Genomic DNA, 15,537 nt, shown 5'->3' with positions numbered 1-15,537 from the left:
ATACACATTTTTGTATTATGATATATTGTGACGCCACCAATATTTTATTGGGTGAACTACACAATACAAAACGTCACCAACTATGATACACATTTTTGTATTATGATATATTGTGACGCCACCAATATAAACACTTAAAAAGTAGAGAAATAAAGGGGCTCACCTCACTTTTTTTGCAGTCAGGAACTTCATGCTAAATCAGGAAAACAAACAAAGCAACCTCAGTCTCTGAAAAATGTCATACTATAAACGTAAACCAGCACAACTTGTAAAAATTCCCACACTTTAAACAATTAATCTCCATGACTTCTGTAGCCACGCAGATCGGGATTTAAAATATGGGATTGAGGATGACAACAATTCAAATAATGGTTGCTATTTTTTTATTATACAACCACAAGAACATACAATCAATAAGTTTATAGAAGTCAATAAGCCTATAGAAAGTTATTTAGCAGAAAAAGCAGTCTCTTGCCCGCTAACTTTACATACTTACTACAAAAAGGCATAAAAACCTTGAGAAACTAAATTTAGTCACATTAAGCAAAAGAGCCTCAGACTAGATTTCATAATCAGCTGCTGAAAACAGCGTTCATACGAGGTGTCAGAAAAGTAATAGAAGTCATCAGCGGCTCAATTTATTACAAAAAAGTAGCGCACATCAAGCCCATGGTTTAATGTTCACTTACCGCAATATCGCTTAATCACATTTGTGATTTAGAAACAATGAGTGTTCCAGCCATTCAAACACCATTGGCGAACATCATCCGAGGCCACGTGTCTACTCCCAATGTGCTTTGACTGAAGACTCTAGAAAGAAAAATACAAGGAGAGGTTCATATGTGGATCTCATGTGACTCATGAAAATCTGGCAGAAGACTTAGTGGTTAAATGTATATATGTATGTAAAAAAAAAACACACTAAAGACATTTGAAACACTGCAACCCCCACAGAGAAACAAAGATCTGTTTAAAGCTCATTCATGCCCTCTGCTGGCTGGCTGAGTAGGATATAGCTCAGGTCCTGCCTCGAAAAATCAGACCTCACCAAAACGACAATGACTGATTATGCAGTTTATACATAAATTACATCAATTTAAAATTCATAACTTACTATATAATGTGCAATCAAAGATCATCATTACTGTAGCTTTAGGCAAGTAGGTAGGTTTTAGGGTTGCACATTTCTCTTTCAGTTTGTAAACCCATTGATCAGTCAAACAACTTCACAAACATACACAATATTGCAATACACAAATCTAATGATATCAGGCACCCCCCAAAAAAATCCCACTAGATTATTAATCATAATTTGGTATAGTACTGACATTCTGTAAACCAGTGCTCACCTAATAAATTCTAACTGGGTGAACTACACAATACAGAACGTCACCATCTATGACATATAACGTTAGTGTATTTTAAACAAAAAATACAGGAAGCTTGAGGAAGCTTTTGTATTTTAAACAAAAGCAACATCATGAGCTGAAATATCACTTTAAATGCAAATCAATGCGATTTACAAAATGTAAGCGCTCTCCCACTTTTGCCTTTTGTAGCCACACAGATTGGATTGTGGGATTTTATAGCCACGCTTTATGAGATTGAGGATAATTTCCACTCATAAAATAATTTCAAATTGCGCAACCATTAGACACTAACATTTTTAAAAGAGGTTCTGGAACAACTAAGATAGGCTTTGAACAATCAAAAAGCCTATAAAAAGATAAGTTACGTAAAGATAAGTTAAAAGATAAGTAAAAGAGCTTGTCCGCTAACTTTACATATTCACTACAAAAGGCATAAAAAGGTTGATCATGATTGTAGGAACCCTACAAAAGAGCCTCAGACTGGATTTCATAATCAGCTGCTGAAAACAGCGTTCATACGAGGTGTCAGAAAAGTAATAGAAGTCATCAGTGGCTCAATATTATTCAACTTAAGAATATATCAATCAGTGCCCATTGTTTAATGTTCACTTACCGCCATATCTTGATCACTTTCATTGCGGTTCAGAAACAATGCGTCAAGCGCAAAATGTTCCAGCCGTTCAAACGCCATTGGCGACCATCATCCGATGCCACGTGTTTCTCTACGCCCAACGGGATTTACACTGCAGACTCTACAAACAAAACACAAGGAAAGGTTCATATGCGGATCTCGTGTAAATTCGAAATGAAAATCTGGCGGGAGACTCAGGGGTTAAATTAATCACACGCAATAAAGACATTTGAAACGTTGACCGTATCACTTAAACCATAAACTCAGATAAGGTCTTACGTTAATCGTTATCTAACGCTAGTACTGGGGTTCTGAATAAATAACGTAACACTGAAAAGAAATAACGCTTACAAGCTCGCAAAGACCAAGCAACTCTCTGAAGACCCACACAGCAGCATGTTACACCACAACATCTTCATCGCGCAAAAGTTAACTGAACAAAAAGAGAGCAAAAGATGCGCGGACATGGTATTTATAAGCGCTCTTCTTTGCGATCCCCACCAGCGCAGCAAAGATCTGTTCAAAGCTCATTCATGCCCTCTGCTGGTTGGCTGGGTAGGGGAAAGCGTATGGTTCTATGGTATGGGGGCACAACCTGGCCGTTTCTCAATACGCTAACTTCTGACTTGCTTCCTTGGTAGTTCAGACCGGTTCAGACCTAGACCGTAAACAATTCAGGAGAACGAACTCGCGAGGACGGGATGACACACAAGTCCGGTTCTCTGCCAAGAGAAGACTAACAGCAGCACTCTTGATAACCTCACTCAGCGCACTCCTATGTGTATTTTAGGCTACATAAAACGAAATATATGTTGAAATATATGCCATTAAACACCACTCTGCCTCTTATAATTTTCATTAAAAAATGTCATTATCTTCATTGCATGTATAGACAAAACGAAATATAAAACACAACCCTGCCTCTTTTCGTTAAGGCTACATAAAAATAGGCCTTCAAAATGCTCAAAATGCCGGCACTTCAAACTGCCGTGGTTAAAGTGCAATTGCAAATAGCTCACATAATAAAATTATGAAATGTAAATGTAAATGTAAATGTAAATGTGTCACTTTACGTTACTTTTGTAGCAGCGCTCAATTTGTTGTACTGAATTGTTTGCTTTATTTATTGAAGCTTCTTATACCCTTTACGTATGCTTTTTTCCCCAGTATTTTCTGGAATCTATAGTGGAAACAGCTAAAACTGCAGTCTGCAGGGTGCTAGAGCAAACAGGGCCTGAGATATTTATAAGAAGTATATGAATTTGTAACTAAAAAAAAATCTAAAAGCAGCTCAGACAACATATGTTGTTGCACTTTTTACTTTTTTTTTATGTAACTCAAAGAGTTTCCTGTAAAATGACATCAACATTTTCTTTTTAGACCCCTGTATTATATGGGAAGCTTTTCAATTTGGGTAGGCCAAATCCAGGCGGAAATGGTAGATCATTTAGTGTAAATAAGTTACTTTTTGTAAAACGAATGCCAAGGTGATGCATATCTCCAGAAGATAAAGACTCTAAGCTTCCAAATGGCACCACATAGGTCAGAGCTCATCCACAGACATTTAAAATGTATAGGCTATTTACTTGATGATTTCATTCTGCCCGCTGATCGACTGGATCTCACAACTCCGAAAAAGGCAGATACAATTTTCAAATAGGCACTATCTTTATAATAAACCACTGATTCGAATCCTAAACGGAGAGCTTGTTCGTATATGCATTCACCTTCACAATTTCTCTCAAAGATGATGATCATGTTGGGTAAGCACTACAATAAATTCTTTTATTTTTTTACAACACCGGCTAAGATCGTTTATTCCAGCGCGTGTGCAGACAGGGTTGGCAAGTTTTCACAACAAAATCCGCCAGCTAAGAGCCCTAAACAATAGCTTCGTATTAAGTTTTGCCTAGACAAAAATCCAATTCAAGATATCTTCAATTATAATTTGACTAGTAATAAATTATTTGCAGATATCTACAAATGTATTTTAGATATCTTTAAATTTGATGAATTAAAGATATCTTAAATGTGATTATGACTAGTCAAAAACCAGTTAGAGATATCTCTAATTATAATTTTTACTAGTAATAATTCAGTTAGAGATATCTCTAATTTAATTATGACTAGTGCAATTGTAATTTGAGATATCTCTAATTAGAATTATGCCTAGTATTAAATCAATTATATATATCTTTAATTACAATTTCTACTAGTCAAACTCATTTGAAGATATCTGGAAATATTTTCCAATGGAAGTCAATGGAAGAATGCGACTAGTCAAAATAGCATTATAGATATCTTGAATGTATATTATGACTAGTCGAATTAACATTGTAGATATCTTCAATCCATATTATGACTAGTCACAATCACATTGTAGATATCTTAATTGCAATATCGACTAGTCAAAATTGCAGAGGCGATATCTGGAACTGGAATTATGACTAGTCAAAACTGATTTATGACTAGTATGCGAAGGTGTATTTAATGCTAAATCGGCTTGCCATAAGCAGGTACAATTCAGATATCTTAAAATAGAGGTGTGACTAGTCGAAATTGAATTAGAGATATCTCTAATTACCTTTGCGTATGTGTGACGCGTCTATTGAAGATATTTATGACGTCATTACAGATATCTTTAATAGAGTTTTGACTAGTCAAAATGTGTTTAGAGATATCTCGAATCAGATTTCTTACTAGTGCAATTATAATTGCAGATATATCTAATTTTCATTTTGACTAGTCGAATTATAATTATCACTAGTCAAAATACAATTGTTACTATCTTTAAATATATTTATAGATAGTCAGACAAAGGTTTAAATGTTAAAATGGCTTGCGATAGCATTTGACGAGTAGGGGTGAGACTGTGTTGCCACGTCAGACTATGAAAATGTTACAATTCACCCCATAGTCTGGGTTAGTTGAGATGTAACATAATGAAATAAGGATTATGAAAAAAAAAAAAACATTTTGAAAGCTTTTTATTCAACACTAACTTTTCTATATAACTGATTTGTGTGTACATATCTATACTATGATCAGTCATAGTAATTGGACATAAATTGAACTTGAACAGAGTTCGAAATTGAAAGCTTACAAACATTGTGTTTGTCCTATGGCAAGCCATTTTAGCTTTTATTTATTCACAATTTATGCATTTTTAATGTCAATAATTAAATGTTCACTAATTACAATGTGAATTCTTACTAGGTATGGAATTTTTACTAATAACAATGTCTTTTTGATATCAGGGGTTACATGTTCACTTGTGCAAAAGTGAATTCTGATATCAACAATGATGTCATCACTCACAGATTCTTAATAAATGAATCAATAGTTTGTTAAACATTACACGAGCCAAGCCATAGTATAAATAGTATTTTATTTGAAAATGTATAAAAGGAAATCTGGGAGAGACAGTTTGAATGGGTCTGATGCTGCTTATAAAATGTATCTATAATTTGCACGTGCAATGCCCTTAAGTTTGTATGTAGAGGAGATGTTGGATCCTTTGCCAGTACAAGCACAGACCCGGATGATCCACATCCAATCTCAGCCAGTACAAGCAGAGACCCGGATGATCCACATCCAATCTCAGCCAGTACAAGCACAGACCCAGATGATCCACATCCAGCCTCAGCCAGTACAAGCACAGACCCAGATGATCCACATCCAGCCTCAGCCAGTACTAGCACAGACCCAGATGATCCACATCCAGCCTCAGCCAGTACTAGCACAGACCCAGATGATCCACATCCAGCCTCAGCCAGTACTAGCACAGACCCAGATGATCCACATCCAGCCTCAGCCAGTACTAGCACAGACCCAGATGATCCACATCCAGCCTCAGCCAGTACTAGCACAGACCCAGATGATCCACATCCAGCCTCAGCCAGTACTAGCACAGACCCAGATGATCCACATCCAGGCTCAGCCAGCACTAGCACAGAACCAGTACAGCCAGATTCACCAACAGTAAAGCCGTCTTCTTCAGCAAGTACTATCTTAAGTTTATATAGAAAATACTCTTTAATAAATATTGTTTGTTTGAACCTCATTCTTTGACTGTTTTGTTCAAAGGAGGAATGATTGTATTGGGAGCACTAAGGTGTCAGGTGTGACTACATGGCAATGGCAAATGGTTTAGCTTACGGGTCAGGTAGGAGGGCCCCTTAGCAGAATTTTGCTTAGGGCCCCAGGGAGTTCAAGATCGGCTCTGGTGTGACTCTCTTACAGTTAATCCCGAGGCTTGCTGTTACAACTAACCCAGAGTCATAGTCATGAACTAGCTCATTTTACAGCTAACAGCTAAAACATTAGCAGTAACAACTTGCATGAAAAATACACAGACACAGAATAAACATAATTTACATTTGATGAGTTTATCTACAAAACCGAAATTCCTGTAACAAAAATAAACAAAGTAAAAAAAGTTACTGTCTTACATCAAAATAGTTTTTTTTCTCTAACTGCTATGTCTGCCACAGAGCTCTACTTTATCACATGTGAAATAGGGACTAAACTGAGCATGTGCGAAGTGAATTAGATGATTTGTAACTAGTTTCTTATTGGACAGATTTGAGTTGTTACAACTGACCCGTGTGACAACCATTCCAGTTTCCCCACAAGAACACAAGTACAGAAAAGAACGCATTGAGAAATGTGCTGTGTCCCAATCCACCTACTTATAATACGTCCTAAAAGTATGTACACTTGATTATGTAGAAGAGTAGCAAGCTTTGGGAGACATGGGTAGCTGCAGCTTGGAGAAATGGCAACGGTATGGGGTGTGCCCAAAGGTTTCCTATATTACAATAGCTTGTTAAAATACATGTTTTTCCTTTGCAGCTTTCATTTTTGTTCAACAGACACATACTGTGAAATGGAATAAATGAATGAATGAATGAAAATGTTTTTTTTCCCTTCCCTTCCCTTCCCTTCCCCTTTAATTTAACATTAAAGGGATAGTTCAACCAAAAACGATACTTCTGTCATCATTTGTTCCAAACCTGTATGAATTAATTTCTTCCGCTGAACACAAAAGACAGTATTTCAAAGAATGTCAGCGTCTAAACAACTAATGGGCCCCATTGTCTTTCCCCAATTATGGAAGTCAACGGGGTCCATCAACTGTTTGGTTACCCACATTCTTTAAAAGGGTTGTTTGCAAAAAAAGCACTTTTTTTTTAAACTTTAGTTAGTGTGTAATGTTGCTGCTTGAGAATAACCAGTATCTGCAAAGTTACAGCGCTGAAAGTTCAATGCAAACGGAGATAATGTCTTTTATCATGTCTTTTATCAATGCAAACAGAGATAATGGGGGGGGGGGGGGGTCCATATATCACATAATAGTTGCTGCTTTAACAAGCGGACATGGAAAACAACCCGCAGGGAAAAACGTGGACTTGGAAACACAGTGCAGTTGAGTCCTGATGACATTTAATAACTAAAGTAATGCATCCCTCCGCTGCTCTGATTGGTTGTCGGTCTATCCAATTGAGGTCTGTCCTGGTTCGGTTGAAACACGCCCCATAATCACAGCCCAATGGAGCAGTTTCAGACTCATATTCTGACTAGAATTGAGTATGACCACGGCAGGCTAGGCCTTCAATAGAAGCAGGAAGTAAATGAGCCGTTGAAAGGACAGTGGAGACAGTGGTGTGGAATAAATATAAATATAAATATAAGAAAAATACCACAGAAAAAAAAAGAAGAAGTATTAAGACATGTTATACTGCGCCCCATAAACTCAACCAAGAAAAAAACCACGGAACCACCTGTTTAAAATATCTTAATTTGTGTTAATTCAAATTCATACAGGTTTGGTACTATTTGAGGGTAAATAAATAATCACAGAATTACCATTTCGGGGTGAACTATCCCTTTAATGTATTAATTACCTATGAACAATACATTTGATTCAGTATTTATTAATCGTTGTTAGCAAAAAATCTAGCTGTAGCCAGGCTGTAACATGTTCAGATGAAAATATTTTAATGTGTATTGGTAAATGTTGAAATGAATGTTAACAAAGAATATTATTTTTTGATCATTAATTTTGATGGTTGATAAACTTAGACCTAAGATCACGGTGATGACGTCAGTAATTTGCGCCATGCAGAGGTACTTTTTAAAGTTTTTATTTTTTATGGAATGTTCTTAATATCACTAATGTGGTTTTTACATTAAAAGAATGGAATTTGTCAAATATATTTAATTTTTATTTTATGGTATATAGCCAAATGAAACAAAATAATCTGTTGATTCAGATGATGTTATTTGGTAATTTAACATTCATTCAACACTGTAAAACATTGTTAGTTTTTGTCATAAATGTGTTAGGGGATAACAGTTTGGGACCCAGACCAGTTGTGAAGAATGAAGACCAAGAGTCAGGAGAATTAAAGAAAAGTTTACTGAAGAATAGTTGCAGCTTCAAGTCTCACAAGGAGTTTGGAGGCCATGCTCCCTCTCGACTCTATTTTTGTACAATTTCTCAACAGTTATTCTATTTTTAAAGGTCTAGCCCCCTCATTACTTCACGTTAAAGTATATATTTTTACAGTTAAACAGTGAAACAAGTCTGCCCATGCATGTTCCAAACTTCTTTGGTCTCCTCCACTATGAATTTTTTGTGGAAGCTCCCCTCCTAAGTCTTCCATCAGCAAAACGCACAATCTGATCAAATGCCTTGAGAATCAAAACATCAACATTATCATCTGTGTCAATCTCTTCACTGTAGTTCTTCACCGGAAAGATATTGCTCATTGGCACACCCAGTTTAAGACTGCACAGCTCCATCTGGACAGAAACAGAATTCAAAATGAGTTGTAAAACTAGAAAATGACATGCTTATATGTTTAAATTAATGATTTACCTTCTCTTTGATCTTTTTACTTAAGTAGACCTTCTTCAGGTCATTTTTGACCAGCGGACATGCTTCATCCACTTTGGTCATGACAATCACTTGAGGAATCCCTACCGTGAGAAATTCAAAATGATCTTAATCTGAATGATTTAATATATTGCTGTATTTTCAGTTTATTATTACCTTATCTACTGCAAATGGCAAGTGTTACATTTTAAATTTTTGTTGGTTAACTTGCAGCACATTTATCTATTGTTAAAATGGAGATCAAAATAAACATATGCTAAACAGTTTCTTGTGGGGAGTGCAGACACTTATGTATTACAGTTTTGTAAATAATGTAATTAGAAATCATACAAACTTACCATTATCACTGATGCTCTGGCGGATGAACCTCAACTTCTCAAAAAGTATATTATCATCTGCATGGAGATGTAATGTATCTCCAGCAAGGACGTAAACCAGGCAGAAAGCTTGATCCGATAGTGAAGGGGTTTCATTGTAATGATCATCTTCTTTAGGGAGTGTCTTATCTTTGCTGAACTAGGTTTGTAAAAGAAAGACAAAATCTAAGACATTGCACACATTTCAATGCTAATTTTAAATAAATCGAACGAATTCAGTTGATTTTAAATTGAATGTCTTACTTTATATCCGTCCCTCACATGGCCATATATAATGTTAACAATGTCTTCTGGTAGAGCCATAGATATTTTTTCAGGTTCTAAGCCCTTTACATCACACATTTCAAAAGGCAAATCTGCATCACCGCTTCTGATGCGGTACACTTTCATCTATAAGCAAAGACCAACAATATTGCATAAATATTTTTTGTAACTATATCACACACTTTGTTTTGGCAAATATTTATTTTATTGGCAATGCTTTTGATTTTAGTAAATTAGTAATTTGTCTATAATTCCGCATATTCCTAAAATCTTAACAGTTTCCCTTTCTTTAAGATCTAATTTATTTTGGTATCATGGGACTGATGTGAGTGTAAAAGGAGTAAAATAATACCTACTCTTTCCGTGAAGCTATGACTGGAGGCTGATTGCGAAGTATCAGCTAGTGCTTCACAAACAATTTCTCCTTGAAAGGCACTACATACAGAATTAATAAAGCTGGATTTCCCTGCTCCAATTTGTCCAGCAACCAGGATCCTGACATGTGAAACCTCTGGATTACTCAGATGAAAATTTTCTAGACGTTTTTTCAGCTCTTTCTTCTCTCTGCACAAACAAAGAGAAAAATTGATTTACACACTCAATTCACAAGTTTATAATTAAATTATTCGGTAACACTTTATAATAACTGCACAGTTTGAAGCATTAGTTAAGCATTAGTAAATAGTTAATTTATCATTTATAAAGCATTAATAGACATTAATAGGCAGTTTATAAATACAGATATAAATGCTTTGTTCTTGATTTAAATTGATCATTCATAAAGTAGGAAAATACAATTATTAAACACATTATAGATATAATTATAAATCAATAATAAAGCATTTAAAGGTGTATTTATAAACTGCCTATTAATGTTTATTAATGCTTTATAAATGATGAACTAACTATTTACTAATGCTTAATTAATGCTTCATAGCACGAGTTATTATAAAGTGTTACCATATAAACTCTGGTGTAAATTTGTCTGATTATCTGAATATGCTCCATATATTCACAGTGAGCACTTTACTTTCTTTTTTCATTGTAACTTTATTTTAGCTTCATTAAAATAGGAAAGCATAAGGATTTGAGCGAATTTGACAAGGGCCAAATTATGAAGGCTAGACGACTGGGTCAGAGCATCTCCAAAACTGCAGCTCTTGTGGGGTTTTCCCAGTCTGCAGTGGTCAGTATCTATCAAAAGTGGTCCAAGGAAGGAACGGTGGTGAACCAGCAACTGAGTCATGGTTGCTGGTTCACTGGTTGACGTCACATGGTTGCTGGTCATGGTTCATGGTCCAAGGCTCACTGATGCACGTGAGGAGCGAAGGCTGGTCCATGTGGTCCGATCAAACAGACAAGCTGTAGCTCAAATTGCTCAAGAGGTGAATGATGGTTCTGACAGAAAGCTGTCAGAATACACAGTACATCACAGTTTGTTGCTTAACCAGTCAGGGTGCCAATGCTGACCCCTGTCCACTACTGAAAGTGCCAACAGTGGACATGTGAGCATCAGAACTGGACTATGGAGCAATGTAAGAAGCTGGCCTGTCTGATGAATCACGTTTTATTTTGCATCACGTGGATTGCTGGGCATGTGTGCATCTCTTACCTGGGGAACACATGGCACCAGGATGCACTATGGGAAGAAGACAAGCCAGTGGAGGCAGTGATGCTTTGGGCAATGTTCTGCTGGGAAACCTTGTAAATAATGCTGAGTTGTTTTTTTAACCCAAAATGCTGGGTTAAGACTGTTGGGTAATTTTTGTTGGTTTATTTGATCACATTTTAAACACCATTAGGTAGTTTCAATTTTATGAGGTTTTTCAACATTAATTTGAGTTCCCCTAGCCTGAATATTGTCCCCAAGAGGCTAGAAATTTTGATCAGTGTAAACCGAGTTCTAGCTGTTTTTCTCTGCCATTGAGAGAATGAGAGCCCAGACGAGCTGATCTTGAATTCTTCTGTTATGACGTCATAACATGAAAGGTTACCGCCCCTTCCTCTGATTTGCCCGCCCAGAGAATTAGTAAGTAATTAGTTAGGCCAATTTTCACGTCATACCTAAAACGCAGGCCGGGCTTCAGGCCTTTTTTAGGCTTCTCCATCGTTTTATATTTATTTCATTAATTAAAAGGAACAATGAGATGTTCTGCGCTGGTGGAAACAACACGAGACCATAATAGCTAATGCGACTGTCAAGATCGCTCGCAGTGTTCAGAGCATAGGTTCAGAGTCCGCGCCAGCAGCAGCAGCGCGCGTTTCTTCAGTGCAGCTGCTAGAGTTAAGGCCGGAGACACACTGCAAGCGTGGTGTGAGCGTGGCATTTCTGTTGCGTGTCATCCGCGGGGCGTCTGCTGCTATTAATGTACAGGGCTATCAATATAGTCCGATCACTAAACAAACCAATTCAGAAGCATGAAACCATTTAAGACGAAACCGGACAAATGTAAATGTAGCCTATCTGGTTGTTTAAACCACATGTATACATTTTACTCCTGGCAAACGGTTAAAAAATAAACGTGTGAGAGCGTGTTATGGGCTATATGTTGTAGTCAGATAGATATGATGGCGCTGCAAAACACATCGCCGCAAATGACTAATGCAAGCCAAAGCAAATGGCCTTAAATGAAACTTAAAATAAGTCTTAGATGCTCAAAAACACAATCATCTTCAATAAAATTGAATGAGACTAAATGATCTTACCAGTGCGCTTAGGTCGCGCTCTCTTATGTGGTCTTTGAATTTGAAATGAGCTGCTGAATAAAATGCATCTTGAATCTTTTGCTTCCGTTGCTGTAAACTCCGTTAAATGAGCATATACCCCGGGAATTGAAGATGGGATTTATATTAATTTTGCGTAGGTGTAAGGTAGGCTATAAGACAACCTGCATGTTCTTTTTTTTATTATTTGTTTTTAGATTGTTTAGCTCCGTTTGCGAGAGCCGCGAGCAGAATCAGCCTGCCTCAGCTCGTCAAAAATGCCTTTTAGGCTTCTGTGGTGGTAATAGTTGGCGAAATTAACTAACATTGTGATGCTTGAAGTGTTTTATATCTATGGATTTTATTATAGGCAAGACAAATCGACTAAATCGATTAAATATGCGGTTAACTCACTGTCGGCCGCTGGCCGCTTGGTCGTCACTTAAAAAAATTAAAACTTTAATTTAACAAACAAAAAAATGCTCTAAACATTTTTCTAAATTAACTTAATAAAGAAACTAAACGAAATATAACTACTTTGACATTAAAAACAAAGCAGAACTATTTTAATGGATGCAACAATGTAAAAAAACACGGGCTCCAGCTGTCGGACACGGGCCGGGCTAGGGCCTCAGCGCCTCGGGCCAGGGCCGGGCTAGGGTCTAGACTTGAGGCCCGTGCAGGGCTCTATGCATTTCCCCTCTCAGGAACTGAAGCTTTCGCGCCTCGATCGCCCCCGGGTGACCGGTCCCAGTATAGCCGCCCCTCTGTGTTTTCTAATGGATGCGAGGCAAACTAAACAATAAAATTACACTTCAAATATTTTCCCCCCAAAGTTAGTTTGTCTCATTGAAGGCAGTTATCATCACGATGATTTCATTTCAAGTGTTCATTTTTAAAATAAGTTTAGTTTTAGTTAGTTATTTGATGCTATAAAACGGGGGGTGTGACATCATGTTTGACATCTGAGCTCGACGTCTTCTCTGAGTGAAGGTGTCACTGAGGCACTAACGGACTTTTTTCTGGATTTTTGGGAGCAGATTGGAGCTTTAGTTTTAATTTCTACATTTCCATAACTGTTTATTTCACACCAATATAATTAATTGTTCTTCATCTGTGAGAAGGTGGGCGGGCTTTTGATATCGCAGCTGTACTTCCTGCTTTCTACTGTGCAACTCCGGTCCTGAAATCGCTACTGCGCAGACTCTGTGCAGTATAGAAAAAAAAGCCTTTTATTTCTAAATTATGACATTTTTTTGATGTAAAAACCACACTAACAATATAAGTACACTTCAGGAAACATTATAAAATAATAAAACAATCCATGCCATGGGACCTTTAAATTTGCTTCCAAACTGTCATTTTGAAAGGACAATGCAAAAGGCAAAGCCACTGGTTGCAGATGTTTTAAGATAATTTCATATAACGTTTTCATTAATAATAATTTTAATTAGCATTATTACAGTTTTTTTCTTCTTTGCTGCAACAATTCTTAAGCTTAGCCTACTCTCACTCTGGACGGGCCAATCACATCATGTATAGAGTCGGCGGGCGGGGCCATAATGACAACGGCCGAGTTGCGTTTGTGTGCTTCTAGTAAACACAGAAACTGGCGAACGGCGGTCTTTTGAATCAGCTTTGACCGCGACTCTGGAAGACTTAAGGGGGTCGCACACCGGACGCAGAGCTCGGCGGCGCGCCGTGCAGCGTCTCAGGTATCGCACACCGGACGCGCACATTTTAAAAGGCTACGTTTATTATACATTTCCCCAAAATATGTTTAGACTTTATTCAAGCTGTTGAACTCAGAATGTAAAACAAATGTGTCTTGTAGCAAAGGTTGAAATCAGTATACCTTAACGATAATATACTTTTAATATAAAGCCTTGAAATGGCGCTCTGTGGCGCGGCAGGATTTAGAACAACTTCCTGAGTCACCGCGGACAGGCGCCGAATGCCGCCACCGGTGTGCGTACACTCATTGAAAACAATGTGTTCGAATTTTAAAGACGTGGCGTGCCGCCGAGCGCCGCCGAGCTACGCGTCCGGTGTGCGACCCCCTTTAGAGTTAAGCTTTTCTCTGAGAAAAGAACAACGAACGGCACAAGTCATTCTTAAAAAGGGAAGATGTGTTTGGAGTTTAGCCGACCGGATACGTCGAATGTTTAATCTATCAACAAGCTCTGCTTCACCTTCGTTGCTCTGGTTGGTGTAGCACTATTCTATCGCGTGCAGAGGGAGTTTGAAAGACAACCGTTTATCCCGCCCCTCGGATTGAGCCCTGTCAATGGTGAGTTTCCAGACCAAACATCTTGATGTGGGTCTGGCTTGTCAGGCTAGTGAGCCGGATCTCACGAAAATGCGTATAAATAGTACGAGTTTCCAATCGCGTGGAATGTATACGCCAAAATGAGTTTTGGCGTGCATATGGTACGCGGTTTTTCGCGTGCATATGATACGCACTTTATGGGTATTATACATACGAACCCCCCACCCTACCACCCTAAACCTACCCAAGAGCGTGTCATATGCACGCCATAAAGTGCGTATCATATGCACGCGTAAAACTGCGTACCATACGCACGCCAAAACTCATTTTGGCATATACATTCCACGCGATTGCAAACTCGTACTATTTATACGCATGACCATGAGATCGTGTTGGGCTAGTTACTGACTTATGTGAGACAGATTAATACAGTTTGTGATTATATGCACGGAACCCCTAAGAAAATTAACCATGGTTTTATGTAGGGATGTCACAAGTACCGGTACTTCTGTACCAAGTAGCCTACATACTGAAATGTAAAAAATCTGACGATAGCCTATCTGTATAGCATCAACTATATTCGGTCGCGCAGCTGCGTTCAGTTGCGTCACGTCAGTTATCTTAACGCAGGGCTCGAGACTGTAGCCGAACATATACGAGTGTCTTTGAATATTAAATACTATTTAAATATTACTCTTGTATGTTTTGCGTCTCTGTGTGAATGACGGGGGCGTACACACGCGCGCGCCATACTCACTCGCTGTCTTTTTAGCCTCTGCCATGTCACTTTTTGAGGACATGAACACATAAACCGTCACTTCGTTTCAACCGTTTCATTTGAGAAAACTCAAAACTGTCATATCATGAACACAGACACTAAAAGGTCATGGCAACCCGTCAAAATAAAAATTTGATTCAAACAATTTAAATAATTGACAGAATATTTTAGGTTTGTAGTTGTCATTGTTGCCAGTTCTAACACATTTGTGTGTTGTACCATTTGACAAGCATTAAAAATGATT

The 15,537-nt window shown here is 37.7% G+C and overlaps 1 protein-coding gene, 1 long non-coding RNA gene and 2 other non-coding genes across 8 annotated transcripts in view; all 4 read right to left on the bottom strand.

Annotated features, from left to right (window-relative positions):
- Positions 1–53: 53 nt before the first annotated feature.
- On the bottom strand, positions 54–2,512 carry LOC137074150 (uncharacterized). Its single transcript, XR_010904925.1, has 4 exons — positions 2,353–2,512; positions 1,984–2,122; positions 690–810; positions 54–193 (listed from the first exon to the last, which is right to left on the bottom strand). It is a non-coding gene; the product is annotated as an uncharacterized lncRNA (long non-coding RNA).
- LOC137074227 (small nucleolar RNA SNORD60) lies at positions 550–634 on the bottom strand. Its single transcript, XR_010904951.1, has one exon. It is a non-coding gene; the product is annotated as a small nucleolar RNA SNORD60 (small nucleolar RNA).
- LOC137074228 (small nucleolar RNA SNORD60) lies at positions 1,841–1,925 on the bottom strand. Its single transcript, XR_010904952.1, has one exon. It is a non-coding gene; the product is annotated as a small nucleolar RNA SNORD60 (small nucleolar RNA).
- Positions 2,513–8,399: 5,887 nt separating the features above from the next.
- Positions 8,400–15,537, bottom strand: part of LOC137073547 (interferon-induced protein 44-like) — a 53,854-nt gene continuing 46,716 nt past the window's right edge. For all 5 annotated transcript variants that reach the window (XM_067442155.1, XM_067442156.1, XM_067442152.1 and 2 more), the window contains 5 exons: positions 9,900–10,107; positions 9,523–9,669; positions 9,241–9,418; positions 8,885–8,985; positions 8,400–8,808 (listed from right to left, as the gene is read on the bottom strand). In XM_067442155.1, coding sequence (XP_067298256.1) covers positions 8,629–8,808; positions 8,885–8,985; positions 9,241–9,418; positions 9,523–9,669; positions 9,900–10,107 — 814 coding nt within the window. In that variant the 3' untranslated portion in view covers positions 8,400–8,628. The remainder of the gene's footprint in view (positions 8,809–8,884; positions 8,986–9,240; positions 9,419–9,522; positions 9,670–9,899; positions 10,108–15,537) is intronic.

This window comes from Pseudorasbora parva, chromosome 4 (genome assembly GCF_024679245.1).
Source record: "Pseudorasbora parva isolate DD20220531a chromosome 4, ASM2467924v1, whole genome shotgun sequence".
NCBI lineage: Eukaryota > Metazoa > Chordata > Actinopteri > Cypriniformes > Gobionidae > Pseudorasbora > Pseudorasbora parva.
Note: the sequence above shows the minus strand (reverse complement) of the source record. Positions and strands in the feature narration are given on the sequence as shown.